This window comes from Alligator mississippiensis, chromosome 7 (genome assembly GCF_030867095.1).
Source record: "Alligator mississippiensis isolate rAllMis1 chromosome 7, rAllMis1, whole genome shotgun sequence".
NCBI lineage: Eukaryota > Metazoa > Chordata > Crocodylia > Alligatoridae > Alligator > Alligator mississippiensis.
Window position 1 is genome coordinate 56,352,133 of NC_081830.1, and position 27,652 is coordinate 56,379,784.

Genomic DNA, 27,652 nt, shown 5'->3' on the forward strand with positions numbered 1-27,652 from the left:
GCCTTGCATACATATTTGTTACTTCATCAGTACAAACACATTTATTCATCTCCTTTGGATTTCAGTTTGTGCTGTTATATTCAATCGAGGTTTGTATTCTTTACAACTTGGTTTACTGAAAAATAAAATCTGTGCATAATGCACAGTATAATCCTTATGCAAAGGTATATACATTTATGCCACTACCTCTAATAACATGGGCTATGTTCCTTTTCTTGAAATCTTGTCCTTCCTTGGTTTTTGTAACACTGTCTTTACATTTCTGCCTAAAAAACATCTGTCCAAACTAAAATCTAAGTCTGTCTGGTCACTGTAGCTTTCAGGCCAGAGACCTCTTAATCTTTCCCTCCAAAACCTTCTCCTTATCTTGACACCATCACCTGTTACTCAGACCTACAACCTGGGCATCATTTATAACTTGGACCTTTGTCTAGATCTTGATATCTACACTGTCTAAATCCTGAAGATCCTTTGTTCATGACATCCAGCCTCTCATCCATCCAGAATGCTGCTGGGAAGATAACTTCCCTAGCTCTTTGCTTCCTTCCACTGCTGTTCTCTTCTCTGTTGCCTCAAACATAAGTTTATTGTCTTCGTTTTCCAGGGTCTACACAGTTTATCCCCATCCTAAATAGTATCTTTCATTTATTATCAATATAATCTGTCCCAAACCTCCAACAGGCACATGGTGGCAGTTATTCGCTTGCTCACTTGTTAAGCTTTTATGCAAGCACCTTTTTACTTTCACATACAACCCTTCATTCTTGGAGAAATTCCTTGTAAATAACTGCAAAACTCACTTATTCTTCTACAAATATCTCCATAAAATGTTCCTTTATCGTGGTGCTTACCCAAAATTTGACAACAATTGGAATGCACATGTGTACCCACCAATATTGTCTCAGTTTCCTTCTGTTCATCATCTGTCTGAATACACCTGTTGTTCCATTCCTTATTTTGATTATAAGGGACCATCTTTTTTGTTTTCTTCTGTGTTTCTCCAGTGCCTTAAGCAATGGGATTGTGGTCCTCAACTAGGGCTCCTATGGAGGATGGTGATATGAATAATGAGTAATAATAAAGCAAGAGCGCTAGTTATTTCTGACCTTGCATCCCAAACATACTGTGCTTTTTAGCAGAGCCACCTCTTTGTTCATAACATTCCAAGAGTCTTTCCACTTCTGTCATCACCCATCAATTAAAGTTCTCCACCTTGCTGCTACAGATGCTGTGCAGATCACGGTGAAGTGTACTGCATAAAGCAGATACAGTAAATATTATTTAACAGCCTCCAGTCTTGTCATGAGGCACTTCCACTTTCCCTTCAGTTTTCCAAATATACATAACACTGTATTGAGCAGCTACTCAAGGTATTGTTAAACAGGCCCTTTCCTCCAATTCTAATGTTTGCTAAAAGGCTTCATAAACTAGGGCAGCAGAGGGTAAGCTAGCTCTCCCAGAATAAGTGTAGAAATCACAATACAATTTATACTGGTCCTGGTACTGGGAACAAAAAATATATTTATCTTTGCAGAAAATAGATTTGATTCTAAAGCCCCTGAGAGTATTGGCCTTCCTAGACCACAGTACATTCATATTAAGCTTCCCTCAGTAAACCAGACCTTGCAACACCATATAGAGATACCTTTTTCTGTTGATGAAATCTTAGCAAAGACCTCAGCTTTATTTTCACCCTAACAGTTTATCTAACAACTAGTTTACTACAATCAAAGACAGCATGCATCCAGAAAGCTACGAAGTCCTGTAATTCTCAATGATGTCCTGCAGGATGACAGTAGTAGTTCTCGTGGTCTATGAATGTCCAGGCACCATGTGATGGACAGACAGTTGGGATGTGGGAACTGTCCACAGCCCCAGTGCAGTTGGGGAAGCCCAGCCACCTCCTGGGGGCTGAGGTGGAAGAAATGGTTTGTCCAGACATTTTGGATGACCATGCAAACCTCTGGACAGCCTCTCCAGCTATGAACCTGCCAACACCAAACTGGTTGGCAGTTTAGCAGAGATTGACAAGAGTGGCTAGCTTCAAGATAGCAATGGCCACCTGCTTCTTTGGACTCAGAGTTTGCTACACAACCATGTTCTGGCATGCAATGTGGGGGCCACCCAGGCAATGGTGTCCATGAAGGTGTCCTGGCGCACATGGAAAGACTGGAACCAGAGTTTGTCATCCCACATGCCAAAGGCAGTCTGCTCTCATCAACTGGTGCTGATGGGGTGTGCCCAGACCCTGTGCTCAAGTGTTGAGGTGGCTTTAGAGTACCCCAACATTCATGGCATCCAGGATGCCCTCATCTTTGTCCAAGAGGAATTCAGATGAACAGTTCTGGATACTTGGTGGGCAGGGATGCAGAGGCAGGGCAGATGGCTCAGTGTATGTTGGCGCATTCCAGGGCCTCCTGCTGCCATGTCAGGTTCAGCATGATGTACCATATCCTATGGCGAGAGTCAGAGAGCACAATCATCAGGACCTGCCGCAGCTCCTGGGTCTCCCCGTTTGTGTGTGGGAAGCAGGAAACCATGGCGTGGTTCAGGATGGCTGGGACATACAGAGAGGACAGCAGGAGCTTCCAGGAAGGACTGCTGGAAGTAACATGGTACTCGCAAAGGTGTGGGTCTCAGCATTTGCCTGCTTTTCCATCAGCAGCTGTGTGAAGCCAGTACTAGGTCTGGACCAGGGTCTCAAATGGTCAGTGAACTCAAACTCTGGAAGAAGCTCCTAGCAATCACCCCTTCGTTGTGAAAATTATCCCTTGATTGTGAGAAATCCTGCCATTCTGGTGAATGACCACTGTCCTCTATCAGCCACACATGAGCATGCCCTGCCCGCCTTGGCAGGGGCTGATGGGAATCCTGGGGGCCAGTGATCAGAGTGTGGGGGTATCCTGGCCAGGTTATGTCAAGGAGTAGGTAGGCAGGGGGATGGGCTCTGACCCCCCCAGCCTGGGCCTGAACCCCCACTGGACATCAGCGGGGCCACATTTGTGCTGGGCTCTGACTCAGCCCAACCCCAGCTCAAAGGCCACTTCTGGCAATTTTCAGCACCTGGCAGCCAGCATACTGTCAGGAAGCAGCACTGGGGTGAGATCTGAGCCCCACTGCCATGAGACCCATGCCCAGCATCCCACAGGATGCCAGCAGGGGTGGCTGAGTCAGCCCCCCATGGCAGTGGGGCTCACAGCACCCCCCTTTCACTGAAGAAGCGATGACAGGTGGGCCGCAGGATGGGTTCTGAGCCCCAGCCTGAATCAGGAGCCCCTTCCTGGACCCCAGCCTGGATAGCTGGGGGTGCAGCTGGGCAGTGAACAGGTTGGGGAGGGTGGGGGCCTGGCCAGCTTCCCTCCAAGCAGGAAAATTTCCTTGGTGCACCATGGCACCAGTGGGGAGGGGGCACACTTCCTGAGCCCTGCCTCCCCACAACACAGGAATGTCCACTAGCTCAGAAAGCCAGCTGTTTCCTGGTGGGCAGGGGAACACTTGCTCTTGTCCTACTTCCATGGCTGCACAGGGAGGAGACTCTTTCCTCCTCCCTGTGGCAGACTAGGGGTATGACATCTCTCTCAGGGAACTGTACAGAAGTTCCTTCAGTCAGTCTTAAGCAGAACACATTAATCTCAGTCTGTTACATTAATTTCAACCCTTGATTAGACAAGGGTTACTCTTTCACACAAGTGGCCATTTTTTAAGCATTGTGCAGCCATGCTCTTGTGTTAAGTCACAGCTGTAGAGCATTTTCAGGGGCCAGATCGAATGAAAAAAAATGTCATTTCTGTCAGTACCCATAGTGACAGAACTTAAGAATATATATACAGTATAGCTGGCTCTGTCACTCCAAACGCATACCATCAGCATGAGGATGCCATAAACATAGAAAAATGAGTGACAGTTGCCATTCAGAAGTTGATAAGCCTCAACAGCCTGTCTGTCATCAACCACTTCAGTGTAGGCAAATGCATGGCTGGGTCAGCTATCAGGGAGGTATGCTGTAACATCCAGAAGGTGCTAGCACAACAATTCATCAGATTCTCCAATCCATAAGAGGTCAACGCTGGATTTGTCCATATGGAGTTTTTGAACTGCAAAGGCAGTTGAGGTCATGCATTTGCCATCCTGTGGCCAGTACATCATGGTTTAGACTAGAGTATGAACCATAAAGGATACTTCTTTATTGTACACCATACACAACTGAAGTTGATTCATTAACATGATTACTTGGTGGTTGAATAAGGTCCAGGATGCCAGGGTCTTTAGGAACTCTAGCCTGCTCTTCATGATGACACAGGGAGAATTAGCATACAGCTAGAAGGGGTGACTATTCCTAACTGTACTATTTTTTCTATCTACCCATTCCTTGATTTATGAAGCTTTGTGTGGGACACCAGCATGGAGTTAACTATGGGGTGACCATATTATTTTTAAGGAAATCTGGGATACTGCCCCCCCTCTATCCCACATTAGCAGTGCTGCTGAAGGCAGAGGCAGGTGGGCAGGGCCACAGAGCGCAGTCTAGCAGGGAGTGGAGCAACATGATATGTGCCCAGCTTGGCTCCCCCTGAGCTGCAGCTAGAAGTGGGGGGTGGGCTGGGCTGGACATTGCTCCAATCTGCCCACCTTCCTTCTCCACAGCAGCAGCAGTGCTTGCCTACCCACCTGCCTGGCACACTATGCCATACCACCTCCCTGCCAGACTGCACCCTGTGTCCTTGCTCAGCTGCCTCTGTTCTGGGACTTTTCACCAATTGGCCGGGGCAGGCTTATGAAATCCAGGATTGTCCCAGCCAAGCCTGGACGCATGGTCACTCTACTACCAGTTGCTGAATGACTGTGAAATGCACCTTTTGCATCTAAAGACACAGTGAGGGTGCTGAGGTTCTGCCTGGAAGCAAGCAAGCAGTACCTACCTCTGGCCTTACAAATGTTATACAGCATGCAAGCCAGGGGTGAGGCTTTCCTGGAAGCTTGGGTGATAGAGACCTAGACACTAGTCAGTCACTACCAGACCCCACACAGGGCCTCAAGTGCCTCTCAGGTCACTCTTGGAAAGAAGACCCTGCTGAACCATCATAGAATTGAAGGACTGGATGGGACCTGCAAGATCATCAAGTTCAGTCCCCTGCCATGGGCAGGAAGTTATTGAGCTCAGACAAGCTCAACAGGGTGCTTTGTCCAGTCTCATCCTGAATACCTCCCAAGGATGGCAACTGCACCACCTCTGCTGGGAGTGTGTTCCAGATTCTGGTGACCCTTACAGAGAATTTTTTTTCTTATGTCCAGCCTGAATTTACCCTCTATTAGCTTGTGCTCACTGGTTTGCGTCCTCCCTTGAGGTGCCTTCCTGAACCATACACGGCATTACTTAGCTATAGGATGAAAGTGCCCTGACCATTGACCAGCAGTACCTCTTGGCCCCAGCTATAACCTGCACCACACCTAACTCCAGCCAGGGAGTCCCTACCAGCCACAGGCCTAAAACTTGGCATGGAGGGGATCCTACCCCACTGAATCTTGAACCTAGCATGGCAGACCCTAGTGTCCAGCTCTAACCCTAGCCCAGGGTCACCTAACAGCTTCAGCTCTCACCCAGCAAGGCAGGACTTTATGGCCCTAGCCAAAACCCTAGTCAGATAATACCTAGAGGCCACAGTCCACAACTTAGATCAAGGGGCTCCCTATGCCCCCAACTCTGGAGTTGAGGACTCTAGTAGTCCCAGTTTTAACCCTCACCCAGTAGCCTTGTCCTTAACTCTAGCCTAGCAGAATATGTACAGGCCTTAGCCCTAACCCTAGTTAGGCAGACCCTGGTAAATCACAGCTCTAAATCCTAACCAGTGCTCCAGATGCTGACCTAGGGTCACTGGTCTAGGGTCAAGCTAGGGACAAAAGGCACCCCGTGCTCCTCGTGGTCAGGGCCAGAAAGAACCACCCCCCTGAGGTTCATACTGAGGTGCATGCTGGCTGGGGCCAGTAAGCACCTATTACTGGATCTTTTTTCATCTATCAGCCACCAATATCTACCTGCTTTTAGTAGTCACTGTGCTCTCCTACAACAGACTGACTGCCTCTGCCCCTTTCCTGTTCATTGCCTATCAGACAGCAAGGGCTCAAAAAGCTTTAAACACACTAATAACCAGTTCAAGTTATTTTATATGTCAGATGGCTAACAGCTGAAAACTCATGGCTTCATTATCCTGACTGGTGGAGAGGCACCACTAAGAAACAATTCCCTACAAACTGAATTTGGGATCAGAGAAACTGGGTTTTACCAAACTTAAAACTTTAGATTTGGCGCATGCTGATTTCCATATATTAAGCATATTAAGCAAAATAAAGCAGTGAAGATAAATAATGTTTCTAGTTTCCATATTTAATCAGGCAGACACAGACACTATTTATAAAATTACTCTATTGAATTAAAGTTCTGTATAGCATCTTATCAATTATTTTTTCTTTGTTGTATGTTATATTTTAAAGCATCTCTGCACAACCATTTGTGCAACTACATGCTAAAAATCTGCAAATGCACAACTTAACACTAAACAGCACAAAAAATACATTTTGTATCCATCCATATGCAAATTGAAAACATTTCACTTGGCAGGTAAACAATGAAAAGTTATTTTAAAAAAATCAAGCTACAAAAATGCACACGTAAAAGTCTTCCCTTTTGAATTTTTAATAAAATACTGCTCTGTATAAGATCTAATGAAAAATTCCAGTACTTACAAAATACTTTATATCTATGAGAAAAAATGAATGCTTAAAGTTATATTTTTTATGAATTAAACAATTGTACAGTTGAAATATAAAACAAAATAGTTGAAACAAGGGCATGGCATAGTTGATGTACACATTACAGGTGGCAGGACATGTGAAATCTAAAAGTAGTCAGCTGGGCACTTAGTAATTCACAGAACATAAAATCAAGATAAAATAAACAATAAGGGCACATGCGAAACATATTATAGTACACAGCAGATGTAGAACCACATATTAGACAAATCAGGTATGGCAGTTTCGGTGACTGTAGAAAAAAGATTCAGCTCTTGGCCTGAAAACAGAAACCATTTTCACAGGGGAAAAATGGCTATATATACTGGCATTGGAATAGTGTCCTTCATAAACTTTCTTTAGCTATTTGTATACTTGGTGAAATTACAAGCTAGCCAATCATCAACTACCTCTGCAACCCTAGGGAATGACACATGAAACAAGGTTTTAAGGGAGATTAGAACCTCTTTTTAGATCAGAACATATTCTAATTTTCATCACTGTGGGGACATTAATAGATCCTCTCTTCCCCTGGCACTCAAATCATAGTACAAGGAACTGGAAATCTAATGTCTGGTAATCAAATTTGGAGAAATATGTATACCAGTGTCAATATGATGTCATAGACCTGGTTCCTTGATAGAAGTAACAATACATCGTGAAGGTCAAATTTTCCTTGGTAGAACATTTCTCAAGACACTCAAAGCTAAAAAATCTTGATAGGGTTTTATGATTGTGTACAGACAGTTATAAAAAGTTTAGAGTACCAGAGGCGAAGACAACATATATGCAGATAGAAAATGCAAAATAAAATTCCTCAGACCATGCTATTTCTAGGACAGAATAGGAAGGATAGAAACAGCTATCAAAAACCCTTCACTGGTAGGAGAGAAGAAATAAGACAAAAACTGATTAGGGTAATGAATAAAAAGCCCTATGAAGTGAAATATCAGTCAAAGAAAACTGGATGCTACTATAGGAAAGTAAAGAATTTAAACCTTGGAAAAATAGCAAGGTAAGAAACTAAAGAAATTATGCCAATTTTAATGGTCAATGTGAAATCTGCTTAGAGAACATGGACTGAAGATTAAGGTCTGACATACCTTTAAATCTACAGGGGTTTATAGGGAAACTATTTTTACTAGGGCAGGCTAGAATAAGGTAAAATTGAGCTGAATATCCAAATATCTGCAGACCAAAGTTTGAGACTTTAGAACAAATTTTACCTTAGATCTGCAGAATTCCCATTGCTGTTAATGAGCACTGTATACATGGATCAAAAGTAGCACAGGGTCCTCTGAGTTTTCCCTTGCTTTTAAATGGATTAGCTGCATAACGTATGAAGATGAAATGATAATTCCTTTCAAAAGGCAAGTCAAGATTTTTTTGTGTGGAAATTAAGGAATAAGTTTGGAACTCTAAATTAACAAGGACAATTTAGCATGTCCTCTGCCACCATATAGTTTATCAAGTAATTAAAATAAATATAAAAAGTCAGCTAACAGACAAAACAATGTACAAAAATTCATGCCGAATTACTATAGTCTCTACAGGGAAAATTGTAGGTGAGAGAAATGAACTCGAAGGATGTGCATAATTTTGCTTACTATACTATACATACAAGACACCTTTGTGCTCATTGTATAATTTAGAAAATTTCAGGATTTCAGTGGCTTTTGGAGATGTCCATTAAGAGCTTGTTAATTAGCAGAGAAGAAGCATATTATAAAAAAATTATAGCTAGCAACATATATTAATATACTTTAAAGTGAGGACTTCCATTTGCAAATAGATTTGCAGTTAATGTGTTCTTAAGCCAATTTTACGGCATAAATTTACTCTGGTTTTGTCAACAACCCTTTGATTTTGCCATGTAATAAAACTCACCCTGTAACAAAATTTATAAGCATTAATAATATTTAAATTCAGACAGTTTTAGAATTGCTACCCTTTGGCATAAAACCCAGAAATTACTGAATTTATAGCAAATCTGGCAGTGCCACTGTAGCTCAGTTCTAATCATATTGCTTCAAGATCATAATGATCCAGAAAGCCAATATGAAAGTAACATCTAAATAAAATCCTTTTCTTCCTATCATTAAAAAGGAGCTAAAATACAAAAGATCATATTAAGCCAATGTTTAACACCTGACTTACTACTGCCCTTAAATCCTACTCCAAAAACAAGGCAATTCTGAATTTGGGTGGCCACTGTATTATTGCTGTGCACATGGTATAATATGTAAGCCACTGTTCAGAGACTTAGGCACAATGGATGGTGTGGTGACCTTAATTCAAAACTTCCGAGCTTTTGTTAGTTTAATTCAAGGTCTTAAATGAAAAGCCTAACTGACATTTTCTCTCACTCTATTATATTTAAAATGCTTTCTTTTTAAATAGTGCGTTCCAACTTTTTATAAGATAATTCTATGGGAAGAATTAAAAATAAAATCAATCTAGCTACCATATTTATTCTGAGGATTTTGGTACGCCAAAATTGACTGCCAGCTTTCTTGCTTTTCGCTTGCTGGAAGCGTTTGGTTTGCTATGAGGAACACTTGACATAGCTACATTGTCTTGAGCAGCTTTTAAAGTTGTTGAATTATCTTGTTGAATATGATCAGAAGACATTGGTTGTTCATTCTTTATTGGTGCAGCTTGAGGAGAAACCTGGAACTCCTTGAACTCGAAATTTTTCTTGCTAGCAGCCCGTTTTTTAGTTACCTTTAAATCAAATAAGTATTATTTAAGAGAAGGTAAATTTATAAAATTTACAAAATATACCAAGATAAAATCATGCAAAAAGAATAAGTTAGTACATGAGTGCTCAATCCCCAATCCATGGGCTAGACTGGGCCTGTGGAGTTATGTAATCCTACTCAGGGGGATTTTGCAGGGCTGCATATTTGGTAGTGGGGAAGCAGAAGCAGCGTTAATTGCTGCTCCCCTGCTGCCAAATTTCTGGGCCCCTGCAGAGACCTGCAGCCCAAATAGTGTGACCCTATGCTTTAGATTAGGTGCACAGGGAAGTGCAGGGCCAATCCGGGTGTGCAGGGAAGCACAGGGCTGAATTGGGCATGAAGGGCAGGGGCACAGGGCAGGGAGGGGGTGGTGTAGGCCCAATTCTGGAATGCAAGGCTGAGTGAAGGCAGTACACAGGGCCCAATCCTGGAGTGTGGGGACCAATCCAGTTCATGGACTGGCCCCATGCCACACATTCAGTTTGAGGGGCAAAAGAGCACTGCTGGGCTAATACTGTCTTAAAATTAATTTTGGACAGAAATGCTATGTGTAAACTATTTCTACTAAACGTTACTATTTTTTGATGAGACAGTGCCCATCAAACTTACCTGCAGAGGTATAAACTGGTTGTGAGTACCAACTGGTACAGTTCCCGTAAGAGGCATATTCCCTTGATAGGAACCAGGATAGTAAGGTTTGCCATGAATTGGCACTGGAGCTCCCCATGGCATTGGATTAAACATGTGAGATGATGAGGGCATTATATTTGCTGTGAAAATAAACGGTTTCCATTATTCCCTCCAAGCAGGATGGGCAGATCGATAAACACAGAGTAACCTACACCCTATTTTCCCCCTTGCTTTGATTCTTTCATTAAGGACCCATATTACAACATTCCTCCCTCTAGCTAAGTTCACCAGCTACACAAATCCTGTTTTACCATTATCTGAATACTACATCTGCAGAATGCTCTATGCATGGATGTTGCTACACCGTCAAAGATACAGTTTATGTTGGGATGGTAGAATTAGCACCACTAGGAGCAAAAGAAGCTAAATTGGAAGAAGCGCAGTTTTACTGATGTAAAAACTGCATATACAGTGCAGTTTCTGGCAGGAGAACTGTGTTACTTAACAAGATAGTATGATGACAGTCAAGCTTACAAAGCTTTGCAGTGTATTAATTAAAATACTTACCAGTGGGTTGTGTGAAGACTGGAGGAACGGATCCAGGTGATAGTGAAGCTCCAACAGGTTGATAATTTGAAAACATTGGTGGTGCTGGCGGCAAAGGAAAGTTCACTCCAACAGAACTCTGTTTTAAAAACAAATAAATATATGATTAAATAACAGGCTCAATGCAACAGAAGGTGGCAAAGATATCAAAATTCTGTAGAGACTGCCATCCTCACCAAGCGTTGTAAAGCAAAAAGGGCAGCTTTCTCCTTGGCTTCACTTTCAGATTGACACTGAGGTCCATGTATTAATAAGCCATTGGATAATTTTACCTGACAAACCATCATGGTCTAGGAAAATAAGATAAAGAGGTGTTTTCAGGAGAGAGTGTTTATATAGCACATTCAAGCAATCGGCATTCAGTCAATTTATTATTGTTAAACTGATTTAAAGAGTTTCAGAGCTGAAGGAAAAGATTAAGTGAAGCGGTTGCCATGCTGAAAGAGAATAAAAAGGCTAGGACTCTTCAGTTTGGAAAGGAGAAAGCTGAGGGAGGAATACTAGAATTAGGGGGCACCTGCTGAAATTAGTAGATGATGGGTTGAAAACTAACAAGTACTTTTTTTTAAATCCAATGCACAGTTAACTTGTAGAATTCATTGCTACATGAGGTGGTGGAGGCAGACAGCATTGCCAGGTTCAAATAGGGACTGGATAAATTAATGGATGATCGAGCCAATAATGGCTACTAAACAGAGTGGTTGGAGATGATTCCTCTAACATCTTAACACCTATAATGGTGTACACTGGGGTGGGGTTCTGAATAGGGGACAGATCATTCAAGGGACATCCAGTTCAGTACTCTTCCTGTATAGCATCCCCTTCTGCCAATGTTGGAGACAGGATAATGGGCTAGATGGATCAGTGATCTGACCCAATAGGGCACTTTTTCCATTCTTATTAAGACAGGCACAATCATTACCACATATCAGAGAGACAATAATTTATTCAGATGCAAAACAGTTTAAAATATGACAAAATTCTTACAAAACTGAGAAATACAAATACTGTAACTGGAGAGAAACTGGGCAGGCTTCTTCCAGTATCAGCTAAAGCTGAGATGTGTATTAGTTCTGAGGAGTTGGTTCCTGTGCCTGTGGTGACTTCTCTCATATGGCATTTATAAATAATTAACCAACCATCTAATGCAACAATTCAAAACAAATTTTTGGCTACAAGGATGGCAAGGTGAGCAAGACAATCACCCATTTAGAAAAGACTATTTTTCTACAGAGAGAGGTGAATAATTTTTTTTTCTTTTTGCAACAGACAAACAATTGAGGAGAAGACTGCTATTTTATGGGTCCTGATGCCATCTCCATTCTTATCACTAAGAGCAGCTTTAAGGCATCTTTTACAGGCCCCCCAGTTCAAGGGCTAGCAAACAAAAGAGTACATTTAGATTCACAGTTAAATGAACCAGGATTTCAGTGACTAATGAATACCTTTGGAATGTATGATATGGTTTAGATAAGGGAAATATCTTTGTAGGAACCACTTAGGGAATAAGTCTTACCTGTGGTGTCCTGAGGAAAGAGAAATCTGGTTGAGACATTCCAACAAGAGAACAAATACGAGAAAGTTCTGATACAGGGGTAGACTGTGGACCAAGGAAAGGGTGACCTCCAGCATCCAACACTTGAGGATTCTGAGGGCCTCTGATGTTATAAGGCTTGTTCATGTAAGCAGCTGATAAAAGCAAAAACCCAAACAAAAAAACCAAAACAACACACAATGTTGTTAAAAATATTCTAAAACAAAGAGGTAATAGTTTGAAACTATCAACAAAGAAGTACGTTTGAACACTTCACAAAAAATTAATGTCTGACTTTAATTCATAGATTGTAAGGCCAGAAGGGACCTTGGAAGACCATCGGGTCCAGCCCCCTGCACCAAGCAGGAAAGATAAATGAAGGTCAGGTGACCCCAGAAGGTGACTGACTAGTCTCCTGTTGAAGATTTCCAGGGTAGGTGATTGTACCACCTCTGGAGGGAGCTTATTCCACAGTCTGGATACCCTGACTGTGAAGGAGTTTTTCCTAATGTTGAGCCTGAATTTGTCTTCCAGGAGTCTGTGGCCATTACTCCTAGTTTTCCCCTTGGGTGCCCTGGTGAACAGGTGCTCACTGAGCTCTTGATGTACTCCCCTAGTGTAGCGGTAATGTTAAATGTTAGCATTTAAGAGATTACTTAGGCAGCATAGGGGTTTTCAGGACAGAATAATTAAAGAACATAAAAAATAAATACAATTCTATTGTCTGGATTCTGAAAACAGGTATCACAGCAATCATAGTATCGTAGTATCTAGGGTCAGGAGGGACCTGAACAGATCATCTAGCCTGTCCCCTGCCACAGGCAGGAATGAATGCTGGGTTCACAAGAACCCAGACAGGTGATCATCCAACCTCCTCTTGAATTTACCCAAGGTGGGGGTGAGGACCACTTCCCTGGGAAGTTGGTTCCAGATTTTAACCACCCTAACTGTAAAATATTGCCTTCTGATCTCTAGCCTAAACCTATTCTCTATCAGCTTATTACCATTGTTCCTTGTCACCCCAGGTGGTGCTGGGGGGAAAAGGGCTCTACCTATTTGCTGTTGATCTCCCCTGATGAGTTTGTAGGCAGCCACCAGGTCCCCCCTCAGCCTCCTCTTGCTGAGGCTGAACAGGTTCAGGTCCCTCAGTCTCTCCTTGTAGGGCCTGCCCTGCTGCCCACTCACCAAGCGGGTAGCCCTCCTCTGAACCCTCTCCAGGCTGGCCACATCCCTTTTGAAGTGCGGTGCCCAGTACTGGACGCAGTACTCCAACTGCGGTCTGACCAAAGTCACAGAGGGGGAGTATCACCTCTCTGCACCGGCTTGAGATGCACCTTTGGATGCATGACAAGGTTTGGCTGGCCTTGCTGGCTGCTGTCTGGCATTGGTGGCTCATGTTCATCTTGGAGTCAATAATGACTCCAAGATCCCTTTCCGCCTCTGTGCTTTCAAGAAGGGAACTCCCCAGCCTGTATGTATGCTGTGGATTCCTTCTCCCAAGGTGCAGCACCCTGCATTTGTCTACACTGAACCCCATCCGATTCTCATCTGCCCACTTTTGTAGTCTGTCTAAATCTAGTTGCAGCCTCTCTCTCCCTTCAAGTGTGTCCACCTCGCCCCACATCTTAGTGTCATCCGCAAACTTGGACAGCATGCTTTCCACCCCCTCATCCAAGTCACTGATGATGTTAAACAGTGCGGGCCCGAACCCCGGGGTACCCCACTGCTCACATCTCGCCAGGTTGAGTACAACCCGTCCACCACTACTCTCTGGGTGTGCCCCATCAGCCAATTTTTTACCCATCCAACTGTGTAGGCATCAATGCCACAGTCATTTTAGTAAGTAGCGACTGAGCTTAGCACAATGTTTGAAATCAGTAATTCTCAACTGGATGTAGTGATATCTTTTGAAGGGTGAAGTGGGATATGAAGAGGTAAGGTCAGGCTCATCCTACCTGGCTATTCCTCCTTCCTCCCCACCCATTGCTCAGTCCCTGTGTGAGGAGGCAAGTGAAAGGTTCTCTCCTGCCCAGCTGTTCCTCCTTCCTTCCACCTTTGTACAAAGAGGTAAGCACTCTCATTAATACATTAGTTCTGAAATGGGGTGTCGTTCAATTTATGGAAGTTAGAGATGGATGCCTTGAGTCTAAAAAGGTTGAGAACCACAGCTCTGAATAATCCTCCTGAGGATTACCTACTCCATGTACCTACCAATTTTTTTTGCTTGCCTATGCTGTGAGGCAGGTCCATGGGAATCTTGTCTATAAGAGGAAGCAGGAACTTCATTAATCAGCAGCTTAACTTCATTCTTGTTTTCTGCATCAGAGCCATCAATTTTCAAGATTTCTTTAAGCATCTGTGTTCCTTTCTTTAAAAAAAAGAATACTGTGATAAAGTGAAGTTTAAATAGCACAGCTGCCAGAGCAAAGAAAATCCTACGTAACAGTAACAAAAAATTGCAAGTTTTGATTTTTAAGAATAGTTATAGTTTACAGAAAGCTGGACTTTAGCCTAAATAACCGTGCAATGTTAATTTGTCTTTAGAAAAAAGTCAGGTATGTCAACTTATTAGAATTATTGTCTTGTAGAGTAAGTGGCATTTAACATCAAAACTCTAAAGCCAAATGGCACAAGTATCATACTAAGTATTTTCTGTGGCTCATCAGAATTTCCCTAAGTGGAACTAGCCACTTATTAGCAGAAAAATATGAAACTCCATTTTATACTTCAAGTTTTTTTCTTCTATTATAATCCAGAGCTTCATAGCTATGCTGCTGTGCAACATCTTGTGACTTCAGAGCACATATGCTCATGGCATCCATTTGAGGTTTTTCCTTTACTCTAATTATTTCACTGTTGCTTATTAGAATCAATAAAATTCTGTCCAATGTGATTTTAATAGGTGGTGAGCCACTGGTATGACAGCTGATGTGGATACCGTAATAATGAAGTTTATAAACAGGAGTATTAGCTGCTAAGTCTGAAGTGTTAAATTATGTTCTAAGGCAGAGTGTCAAAGATTTGACCCATGGAGCCCCATCATTCAGCCCCCCGTGCTACCCTGGATCTCAGAGTTGACCCACATGCTGGATGCAGTGAGCGCCAGAGTGGCTCTGTGGGTGGGGTTTGGGGGACACACTGCATGTGGTGCTCACTCTGGCTGGTTCAGGACTCATACTGTAGGTGGCACCTGCCTCAGCTGGTCCAGAACAGATCCCATATGCAGTGTGGATCCCAGACAGGCTGGAAAGGGCACCAAGTACACTGGATCGGGCATACAGGGACGGTTCCATGGGCCAATTCTAGCTCACAGGGCCAGTCCTGCACCATTCTTCATGCCTGTGGACTGTCCCCATGCCACTCATCTGGCTTGTGGGGCCAGATGAGTTTGACACCCGTGATCTAAGGGCTTATACAATATACAAACCATAACAAAAGACTGTGGAGATAAATGTTCTTCATTTGTAGCTCTTTCTTCCTTGGAATAAGATGACTGCTCTTCACTTTCTTTGGAGATTTTCAAAGATGCTAGAAGACTTTCAAGTTCAATGTCCTTCTAAAGAGCAAAAATCGAGACAACAATGTATTTTTTTGTATTTAAAAAAGTAACAGATGTATTGATTGTAAGAATTAGTTTAATGAATTCAAGCTTACTTCAGGCTATTCAGCTTCTTTCAGGGCTGGTCCTATAGCTGCTAAATTTGTGAAACTCTCCCCTTCAAGTCACAAGGAACTATAGAATGCAGTGCCTGAGACTGTCTAGTTTTCCAACGTAGTATTTAAATAAAGTCAAAAGCATGTTAATCAGTTATCTCTTACCTTCCCAGCTATACAGGGCCCATCAACAGTAGCCTTTTGAAGACAAGGCACATTTGGACTTTCATTTCTCTTCAAAAGCTTAACATTATATTTATTTCCTCCTGCAAAACTCTGAAACAAATTACAAAACTGATTACTGACACAACAATTAAATGCAGGTGTGATTGAAACACAACTTGCAAATAGCTTTTCATAAACTATCACTCATTTGTGAAAGGAACTGAACCCTACTGGAAGTTTATAATACTATCAATGTTTTCCAAATGCAGATATCAGCTTTAAACATTTAATGTCAGAAAAAACTACAAAAGTAAGAACTACAAAAGAGATTAAAACTGTTTTCAGGATACTTGCTAACTCTCAGAATGCTAAACTAATTTCCTGGCTGCAGAGGTTCCAGGAATGAGGGCACAGTAATGATAAATAAAGCTGTTAAAGAATAAAAATTGACAGACCTAGGCATAAGATCCTTCAGATAAACAACAACAGAATTCACTGACTTGCTCACTGGATAACATTTTTAAATAAATTGATCCAAGAATAATAAAAAAGGTAATGCAATAGATATCAGACTAGATGTACTCAATATAGGAAGGAAAATTACCTGTTTAGTTGGTATTTTTTGTGAAGAACCTTCATTTCTTAAACCTTTAGAATCTTCTTTGACTATAAATACATTTGTTCAAAGTATTAGCATAGCAGAAAATGCTTCATTCCTGCCTTTAATAAATCTACAGTCATCAAAAATACTCTATTTATCTAGTTACACTGGAGTAGAATTACCTTTGAGTACTTAAAAGCAGTATACTTTTTTTCAATGTAAAGAAACAAACATCAAATTTATGTGACTTGTGTGGGAAATATAATTTTTACTTTTGCTGCAAATGACTGCATGCAAAATATCTATTAAAAGTATGATAAATTTAAAATAAAGCAGGTAAACTGCTTGATTTAAAAACTTGCAGGGTTAGTTGTGGATTAATTTAACATGTGCTTAAAACAAACAAGATCTGGTCCCATGGAGTTCAACTGGACCACGATTTGATGCAAATAATCATAATCAGGGGGTTGTAAACCATGAATGAAATATGGCCCTGTTTGTAAAATACTCATGATAAAGAAAATCCAGCAGATACTTTAGCAATCAAAAAGAACAATCAAACTTTTCAAACCTAAGTTTCTAATTACAGTACTTACACTTTTTAAATGGCTCCTGTTTTTTTTGCTGGCCTTTAAGACTGTTCTCACTGAAGCCTGGTTTATAAAATTGGTTACCAGCTCCTGGCTTTGCTTCTTGAGGTAGAATTGTGCCCTAGGAATTGAAACAGTAACACACTGAATTTTAACCACAAGAGAGGTATGGGATCTCTCTTTGATGATACTAACATCAAATCAGTACTTCTTTCCAGGATTCTGAATGAGGCCATATCTTACTATGCAACACTAATATATAATATTGACCTGAAATCTTTAAATGAGTGCTGCATTTAGTAAACACTGATCATCTTCTGCATTTTCTACTCAACTGCCCATTTACAATAATACACATGCAGAATACTTCTACTCTGAATGGACTTACGTGAAAATGTTGTTCACTGTACCAACCTTTGCGTGTATGTTTTGTTGAACAGGTTGAGATTTCCCAGAGCCTTGCAATGATTGCCAGATGCTGCAAAATTCATCATCTTGTTTACTACGAGCCTAACAAAAGATTAAAAAAACCCTATAAATTCAATTCAACTAAATCAGAAATTTATCAGCAACAAGGAAACTGAATCAGAACACTCACTTTGTTTTTTTGATTGCCACCCAAAACTGATCCCTTCTGTAGTGAACTGCAGTTGCCCTGATTTTCAGACCTGAGATTATAATGCTGTCTTCCATTCAGTTGCTAAATCATTCATCAAAAATAAAAACCAAAAAATTCAGAGATATCTAACTGCTTTAAATTCTCTTTTGTAATGCTTGTTTCTTCCACAATATAGGTATGTATGGAGACAGACTCATCCATCAAGCTCTTATTTTCTTGAAAGAAACCACTTGGGTAAAATGAAAAAATAAATAAGGTCTATGACAACTTAGACTTATCCACGTCTGCCTGTGTCATTCTGTGTACTACATTTAAAAAAAAAATTGATTTCACATAGAATTGCAAGACAGCATAGGAAACTTTAGTTTAAATTCTGTTCATCCACAGCAATGATACCACACTGATCTGGAGAAATCATGACATGGAATGGGAGCTGAAAGAAAAGGTTGCTAATAAAAAGGGTATTTGTTGATGCTAACCACTGCTGTGGAAAGCTGTAAAACTTCAAGCCATTTTAAAAGAAGCATATTTTGAATGGCATCAGCTCTTCTGATTTAACCATTATGTTTATCTACTTCTACAACAGTATAAATAGGATTAAGCTACTGTAATTTTAGACATGTTTGTTCAAGTTCAAAACTGCAGCAGTTTAGCTCATTTACACATATAAAAAGAGAGGACAGATATAACAGGAGATATACGGGAACACCTTATACCCAACAGTGGCTTATTAGCTTATTCATTAATTGATTATTAACTTAATTTATGCAGGTTCACAGCTTGAGATATTATTTTTACAATGTGGACACTTGACTGCTAACAATTTATGGGACAAGGACCATGAAACTGCTGCCAAAGGGAAAAGGTTTCACTCTTGGAGGGATCTGAACAAATGCCTCCATAAACGCTCTATAGGACTGAATTACTAAGCTCTGCCTAAAAATGATGAGGTAAACCAAAACTGTCAGACTCCATGAAGAACCAAATCAAAGTAACAGCTACATCTAGAGCAAGAGATAAATGACAGAGAAAGATCTTACTCGGGTAGGAACAAAAAGAGAACGAGGAGAATGGTTGAGGCCTCCTAGATGCACCTTTTGTGAGCATACAGATGATGGATCAGATGAGTAAGAGTTATACTGATTCACAGCTGGTTGCGGTTTCACTATGGCTGTCAATTTCTGGTTGCCTGTTTCTGACCGATTACCATGAGACAGATTAATTAAGGCACTTGATGGTAGACGATAACCTCTGGCAGGTGAGCACCTAAAGAAAAAATAGAAAAAGACAAAATAGTTGTTTTATGTAATCACATCAGCTGCTTGCAAACATTTAAAAAGACCCCAAAAACAGCAGTATACTTTAAATTTGGTGCACTCCCACACTGAGCCCAGCGCATGTCCAGAAGAAGCATCACTTTAGTTGGACCAAGTTCACCCAATGTCTGTATAGATTAGATGCTTTACTGGGGTTTTTGTTTTTTGTTTTTATCTAATAGCTGATTAAATCAGCTATTAGATAAAAGCACCAAAAAGCCATGCTGAAGCATCTGATCTATAAAGACACTGTGGAACCATGTAAAAGTAGCATGCTGCTTCTTCCAGTAAGTGGTCAGGGAGGCCTGATGCCTTGATATAAGGGATAAAGAAAAAAAAAACAGCTGCAGGAGATCCAGAGGGAATTACAAAAGAAGCTGTCCCTCCTGCCATAAGGATGTACAAGGAAAAAAAACGCATTACAGTGAAGTAGGAGCCACAGATAGGTATTTTGGACTCCTCAGCATGTAGAAAGCTGTTAAGAATTTCTGTTGGCTGACACTCAGACTACATTAATAATCCACTCCTAGAAAGAGAGAGCAAATTAAACATACTGGTTATGTTGGTTTAGTTGCAGAAATGGAGAAACTAAGGCAGGCAACACTTAAAAAATGAAAGCTTTTATTATGAAGCAAAACTTTGCAACAAGGTGAATTCTGCTGCTATGGAACATAAAGGGCACTGCTTACACTGCTGTATTCACTGCTCTGTTCTGTCCTTTCATAGCTGCTAATGAAGTGAACTTGGGTTCACGAAAGCTTGTGCTCTTTACGTATTTTATTCATTCTATAACAGAGGTCAGCCATGTTTCTGAGCAGAATGCCAAAAACACCCGTAACCTCTACTTGTAAGATACTTGTAAGATGTTGGAGTGCCTAGGGTGGATGGCGGGGGAGCAACATGGGGCCCGATACTTGCTGTGGCAGTACAGCACTGGCATCTTTCTTGCCATCTGTTCCAAGGCATGCATGCCAACCAAAATGCCTAAGCATGCCATGCTCTGGCATGCATGCCCGGGGTCGCCTACTTCTCGACTATAAGGTGCATATACAGCTTCCCTGTCTAGCTTTGGACTAAAACAACTAGTTACTAGGGATGTGTGAAGCATCGGTCCCCAATTCAATTCGGTGGAGATTCGGCCCAATTTGGTGGCTGAATCTCCGAATCCAAGGACCCTTTAATCTCTCCAAATTGAATCAGAACCCTCTGAATTGATTTGGAGAGATCTAGACAGAGGCAGCTTTAAATGTTTTTTCTACATACCTCTAGGTAGGCAGGAGCTCGTGAATGCTGCGATACTGGGGCGCATGGAGTGTCCCACTGAAGCATGGGGAGCTCCCCAGCACGCTCAGCAGCAGACCTGGAAGTGGACCACAAGCACTTCCAGTCCACCAGGGACCATGCTGGGGGGCGGCCCCCCCGCGGCCAACTGCCGACACAGGGGGGCCCCCCCCAGCATGCTCCCTGGCAGACCCAGAAGTGGACCAGAAGTACTTCTGATCCACTTTTGGTTTCATTGCCAAGCACGCAGCACACCCCCTTCCCGCCCCCCCGTGCGCTCCTGTGGGACACTCCATCTGCCCCAGCATTACAGCAATCACAAGCCACGCCCGCTACCTCACGGTATGTAGAAAAAACTTTTAAAACTGTATCTATATCCCAATAGCTGATTCTCCAAATCAGCATCGAATCTTCAGATTTGGATTTGGCTGAATCGAATCAGGAACAGTGATCCAAATCAACTAATTGAATCACTGTCCGCGATTCGGGCCAAATCCGAATACAAATCGAATAGGGCCCATTTCGCACACCCCTGCTATCTACCCTCTTTTTATAGTTACTTACCATATTTCACGGTGTATCAGTCAACCCCCGGCTTTCCGATCTGAAAGGTGAGGATTTTCATTGGCACAATGTATAAGTCGGGGCTGCGGCCAGAGCTCAGCTGGCACAGCCCCATCCCTTGCAAACAGTGTTGCAGGCGCCATTCACAAGGGATGAGGCCATGCCAGCCGAGTGCTGAGCCTGTCCCCATCCTGTCCCCATCCCCTGCGAGCAGCATGTCCCTAGCTGAGTGCTGAGCCTGGCCCTGGCCCCATCCCCAGCAAGCAGCACTGAGCCCAGCTGGTGCGACCCCATTCCCTGTGAGCAGTGCTGTCTGGGCCACACCAGCGCCCCTTACAGGGGATGGGACTGCACCAGCCAAAAACTGAGCCCCCATCCCCTGCTAGCAGCACCGGGTTCACAGGGGATGGGGCCATGCCACCCAAGCACCGAGCCTGGCCCCGTCTGCTGCGAATGGCACTGCCAAATGCCGAGCCCACCGCTGTTTGCAGGGGACAGGGTTGGGCTCAACTGACACTACCTCATCCCCTGCGAGTGGCACCAGGCTTGGTGCTCAGCTGGTGCAGCCCCATCCCCTGCGAGTAAGCTCTGGTGTGGCCGAGGCAGCATCACTTGCAGGGGATGGGGCTGTGCCAGCCTAGTGCTGAGCCCAGCTCCGTGCCTGATTTTTTGATGTGGCATGGTGTACAAGTCAAGTTTGATTTTTAAGACCCCAAAACTGGGCTTCAAAACCCAACTTATACACTGTGAAATACAGTACATTCAGTATAATCAAAATCATTTACTCTTTTATGGAGGATTTTGAATGTTGTTTTTCACATTCAGGTTACACTATTATAAAAACAAATAGTGTTCTATTTCAAGTGTGATGAAGACAGTCAACTTACATTTTATAAATGATTTTATTTAGAAGCAAATCTGCATCTATTTGCTTACCTTTCTAGTCCTGTGAGATTGTGGCCTCACAGTTCTTTACTTTAAAAAGGATTATAGTTTTGGGACAGTAAGCAAACAAATGACGTTCTGGTCCAGTGAACACTTTCCTGAAACACGTTCTGTTTTTGTGTAAGTGTCCCTAACTCAAAGAGTGAGGGAGAGAAATACAGAAAATCTAGGCAGTAGAAGCAGTTTTGACCAACTACATTTATCGAAAAAGTTCTCTGGAGAGGCATCTAAAAATTTTCAGACTAGTCAATTTAAAGCCAGCAATTTTAAAATTCAATTATTTATAACAAGGGCATGAAATCAGTATGAGAAAACAAACCTTATTGTTAAGCCTCCAAGGAATTCTTCATCAAACAATACTTCAAAGAGCACATCTGTTTCTCTATTGGCTGCAGAAAAATGAAATACATGGTAAGAAACCATCTACGTATCCAACTAGCATTAGCTACATTTAGTGTTATGAAAAAACAGAAAACTCCAAATTATTAGTGATGTCTTAACTATTCCTCCTCAATGTTTTTTCTACTTTCCCAAAATGCCTTTGCCCTTTGCTTTTGGTGTTTATTAAGTAAATGAAATGAATGTAGTTTTCCCTGTTAATTGCTGACCACTGTATAGTTTAATGCTGAAAACATTTTTATACAGTATTTAGTTTATTCTCTTTAACAGAATGCTGCTCTCATCTTGAAGCAGGTGCAATGGGAAGACCTTACAACTGCAACTACCAATCTACTGTCAAGAACAAGAGAAAAACCATGTACATGGTGATTCAATGATATACACTATCTCAGTAATAAATTTAAAGCAAAATCAACACAAGAAAGAACATTTTTAAAGGCCTTAACCACAAGTATTAGGTTTACCTGAAATGATTTTTTCACAGATTTAAGAGGTGACTTTTAAAATGCCAGACTAGTAATAAAATCTACTGTAATGGTTCTCATGTTTTTCATGTATAATTTAAACAGATATCTCATATAAAGTGGTCCTGATTGTGTTGGGATCACAACAGGAGCATCATAACCATTAATACAAGTAGCATTTCCAAGCTGCACTGCTGTTCCTTTGTCAGTGGGTGGCCAGGAAGTATGCACAGCCTGACAGGTTTGTCCCTGGAATGAGTCAAAACGCATTTGCACACACAATATGTGTGTGTGTGTGGGGGGGGGGGGGATGATTCAGAGTATTAGCACATTTCATCTTGCATCATTCATCGGTACTTAAAGTGGGACAATGGATTTGTATGTCGGTAGAATCCTGGGAAAGGCAGGTCCAGGGGACAAACCAACAGGTGGAGGGGACCACTGCAGGGAGCAAGGGTGCTTATCCAATATTTCTCAGAAAACAGATCTTACTAGTTGTGTTTTTGCATCTAAGTACTTCAAAACAGGTGGCAAAGTGTTATGAAGGATCCTGGTGCCAGAGAAAAAAACAACTGGAAGAGACTCGTAGAAAGAAGAGCTGAAACAGAAGCCAAAGCAGATGCTGAGAACTTCTGCCCAATGTTAATATGAGTTGTATTTGGTGCAGTCCTATATCCAATCCAAACTTTAGGATTTCCCTTGTTATAATTCCCTATTTATTCTATTATCCTTTTCTTTTTACTTTTGCATTTATCTGACCAACCATTTCTGATTTCTCGTTTTGAGCTATCCTTTTTCACTGATTTTCCCATCTCACTCTTATTAAGGGAGACTAAAGGGTAAGTAGTTCCTCATTTGAGGACAGAACTATTTAATATGCAAAACAAAATGACATCCTGAGCCTCCAGGTTACAGCTGGTCTATCTGTTCAGTTATTATATTTTAAATCCACAACTTATTCTGAAAAAACTTTCAAATGTAGAAAATCCCTTAAACATGCCAGTAGGAACCTGAACTATAATTACAACTTGAGTGAAAAATTTTAGTATTGCTTATAACTATTTAATGAAAAAAAGTGCTGCTTTCATATCAACAACATAGCCAATATGTGATTGCTATTATAGGGAAAACTTTACCTCCTTTAATTCCTATAATGGTACCTCGGAGACCAACTGGAACAGAGAAGTTTTCCCTCACATTGACAACACGATCAAACAGTCGATACTCTGCATCTCGATCTGGAACAACCCCATTCTGTTGTTCTAAAGGCTGATATTAACCAAAAGACTACATTAATTCTAACAAAAAATGAAGAATAAAATCAGAGTAAATTCATAACTATGTGAACCAGTTTTAAAACTTTCTAAAAAAGTTCTGTAACAAGATTCCATATTTTTCAGGAAACAAAATTTTGAATTGTTCTTGCAACAGTCATGTAGAAAGTTTACAAGACTTGACAGAAATAATATAATAGCGCTGCAGTTGTGGAGCTACCATACTACTCATCATCCTGGACAGGTCCAAAGAGTTAAGAGAAAGCAACACAAAGTGGCTGATATACAAGTTCAGCCTGCCTTGTCCCAGTACCAGGGCTATCTATGAGATACCCAGGAGAATCAAAAGCAGGTTGATGTGAAGTACCTTGTATTCTTTTTGCATATTACAAAACTGGAGGAAAGCTGTAGGTTCAAGGAGGCAAAGCAGACAGAGTTGACCTACTTGACAGAGTTCAGTTAGTAGAATTTCTTTTCTTTTTCCAGCAAAAGTAATTGCTATTGCATATCACCATGTTCAGGCTGATTCTCTACAGCAGGGGTGTTCAAACCCTGCCTTGGGGACCAGATCCAGCCTGCGAGGCTCCCCCTGGGTCTGAAAATTTGGTGTCAGGGGAGTGGTGACAATGTTAATTGCCAATTCCCTGCTGCCAAATTTCTGGGCCCCATGGGGAGTCCTGAGGCCCAGATAGTGTGGCACTGTGTATTTCATTTGGTGTACAGTGCAGGTCCGCCATCAAGGTATGCGGGGCCAGGTGAGGGTGGTGCTGGCCCAACCTAGGCAGGGGCAGCGTCGGCCTGATCTGGGTGCATGGGGCCCACAGCAGTCCGTGAACGGGTTCTGTGCCACTCATCCAGCCACTGCTCTAGAGCACCTCAATAAATCTCCTTCAAGTTATGTGATGGAAACGTTTTTACTTTTTGAAAATTGATAAAAGTATTTAATTTAACAAATTTGACTTTAAGCTTTAAACAGGTTTAACGTAAAAATTAATTTTATTTTTAAACAAAAAAAGCTTCTCAAATCACTTACCCTATATAACAAATGGGGTTTCACTGTTACTCGCACCTTCTTGTTACTCTTTCTTTGCTGGAGGAAAGAAACAAACCAAGAGTTTAAAAAGTGATTTGGTGAAGTTTGATATGTATGCCATTGTTTTGCAATATCCTAAATTAAGATTTTCATTAACAACGAGAAAGGAAGTCAGTTTAGAAACTGAATTCCTCATTCAATAGGAAAAATTAGAATAGGATTTAAACTGGTTTCAAAGTGATTTCATAAGAAAATAGTACCCCAAAAAATGAAATCCTTAAGCTATAATTTAAGGCGTGTTCAAATTGAAACGCATTATTCAAGTAAGCAATATTCAACTTGAAAGATGTATTTTAGAAATAAGGGTACTCCTAATTAGGGACATATAGCTGTCACAAAAGACTAAGAATCATGCTACAAATTTGATATTAAAAGGCCCCACCTTTAAAATAACGACTTTAACATTTTAACTATAGAGGTTATAAGAAGTCAGATGTGTGTATTTAATGGATCCAAGAAAAATTAAAAGTTAACATCACAAACTGACAGAGAGCGGATTTAGGCTAAATATCAGGAAAAACTTCTTCGTGGTAAGGCTGGCCAAAATTTGGAATGGTCTTCTAAGGGAGGTGGTACTCTCCCCTACCTTGAGGTCTTTAAAAGAAGGCTGGATAGGCATCTGACCCGAGCACTCTTTCCTGCCTAGGCAGGGGGTCAGACTTGACAATCTGTTGAGGTCCCTTTCGACCCTTGCGTCTATGAATCTCTAAGTCACTTACCTCTGGAATCTAGCAAACAACATATAAAATATCAACCACATCTCATGGGACTTCATGACATGGAAACTAATAGTCCATTTAAAACTTGCCCTTGCTCTTACATACTTCCCTGCCACTTTAAAGAGAATTTTTATATTTGCCATTCCAAAGAATTCAAACCATTTTACTGTAGTTTGAATAAAGTGTTTGGAAAAATATGCACAATTGCTTTTAGTAAAATATTTCATACCTTGCATTTCTCTATTTCTTCTTCAATTTTCTCAACTATAGCTGCATCCAAAATTTGTAAGTCACAAGATGAACGAGACAATGCACTGACAGGATGTGCTTTCAGCCAGGCAACAATTTCTTGAACTCTCTCAGCCCTAGGCAAGAGCGGATTTCATACAAATCAAAATGGTTGAGGGTTTACATAGTATGCACCACACCAGGTTCTTCTATTTGTCACCCAGCTACTAGAGTAATAGGCCTGCTTACAAATGCATGCTAGTGTTGATAAGTATTGGAATACTTTATAGCAACAAGAAATTTAACTGAACCGTAAAAGAAAGCTTCAAAAGTATAAGCCCAGAAATTCTACCTTCCAGACTGAAAATGACTATTTAAAAAAAGAAAAATACTAAAACTAGCCACATGAAATGATTTTAAGAACAAGAATTTTAAAAAGCTGTAACTGAACTGTACAGATGTGAGATTTGAAGTAAATACTTGGGTTCCAGAAATAAAACATACAATGTCTTGATAATTTTGTCAGAGTCATTTTAGAATGATTCTGCTCCTAAAGCCAGCTTTTATAAAAAGGCCACTGTTATATGCTGGCATCCATTTTCAGCACTCTTAAATCTCTCCTGCTCTCATTTTCCTGGCCACCCTTTCGTGCTGGGCAATCTTCCAGACTTCAGATATTTCAGCAACTGCAGTATTTTTGAACATTTTTACTACATCAATATTTTCAGCTTAGTATTTGGGACAGGATGGTTCCAACCATTCAGAAGTAACTGTATTTTTTTTGCTCTTGTGCTTATTGAATCAATAACTAGATCAACTGTTAGGGACTATTTATTGAAGAGATGTAAATGTAGCTCACCCATTCTCATCCTCACCAGGCCAAATGTCATCTTCAAAAAATATATCTTCTTGACTATTTTTGGCTATATAACTGAAGAGTTCAGGGACCCTAATAACACAAATAATAATAATAATGTCTAGTTTCACAAAGTCACAAATAAATTATGATAAGCTTCAAAACAATCCCAAATAAGAAATGCAATAACTTTTTAGTAAAGTTGTAAGTCACTTATTTGCCATATTGCTGGTGTAATCTGCTGACAGACACAAAATCAGAGCTCTGCCCTAAAACCATTCCTCGCTAGTAGGATCAAAGAAAAGGGAATTTCTCATGTGCATCTTACAAAGCCAAGATGCAACAGTGGATGGCTCTAGAAGGGTCTGTGCAGTTCATTTTGGCTAGAAGAACAGATTGTTACAACATGGAAATATTTAGTAAAGGAATTAAACTGAAAGATTTTGTATGTTCCATCTCTAACCTCACAAAATAAATTACTTGAGTTGCAAGACAAAATGTTACGTACTTAAAGGAATGAAAAGAAGGTTCTGGAGGGGAACACTTATGGGATGGGATACCACTCTAAATCCCTAGGGCATCCTTAG

The 27,652-nt window shown here is 41.2% G+C and overlaps 1 protein-coding gene across 4 annotated transcripts in view; it reads right to left on the bottom strand.

Annotated features, from left to right (window-relative positions):
• Positions 1-6,361: 6,361 nt before the first annotated feature.
• XRN1 (5'-3' exoribonuclease 1) overlaps positions 6,362-27,652 on the bottom strand; it is a 58,743-nt gene continuing 37,452 nt past the window's right edge. For 2 of the 4 annotated variants that reach the window (XM_019491769.2, XM_014602841.3), the window contains exons 26-42: positions 27,069-27,158; positions 26,211-26,346; positions 25,203-25,259; positions 24,032-24,164; positions 22,352-22,421; positions 18,967-19,192; positions 17,722-17,817; positions 17,314-17,428; positions 16,721-16,782; positions 16,117-16,227; positions 15,725-15,853; positions 14,509-14,665; positions 12,280-12,452; positions 10,940-11,053; positions 10,725-10,842; positions 10,137-10,297; positions 6,362-9,510 (exon numbers count right to left, since the gene is read on the bottom strand). In XM_019491769.2, the coding sequence (XP_019347314.1) occupies positions 9,256-9,510; positions 10,137-10,297; positions 10,725-10,842; positions 10,940-11,053; positions 12,280-12,452; positions 14,509-14,665; positions 15,725-15,853; positions 16,117-16,227; positions 16,721-16,782; positions 17,314-17,428; positions 17,722-17,817; positions 18,967-19,192; positions 22,352-22,421; positions 24,032-24,164; positions 25,203-25,259; positions 26,211-26,346; positions 27,069-27,158 (2,203 nt within the window). In that variant the 3' untranslated portion in view covers positions 6,362-9,255. The remainder of the gene's footprint in view (positions 9,511-10,136; positions 10,298-10,724; positions 10,843-10,939; positions 11,054-12,279; positions 12,453-14,508; positions 14,666-15,724; positions 15,854-16,116; positions 16,228-16,720; positions 16,783-17,313; positions 17,429-17,721; positions 17,818-18,966; positions 19,193-22,351; positions 22,422-24,031; positions 24,165-25,202; positions 25,260-26,210; positions 26,347-27,068; positions 27,159-27,652) is intronic. The other 2 variants (XM_014602842.3, XM_059730991.1) reach the window with 2 other exon arrangements.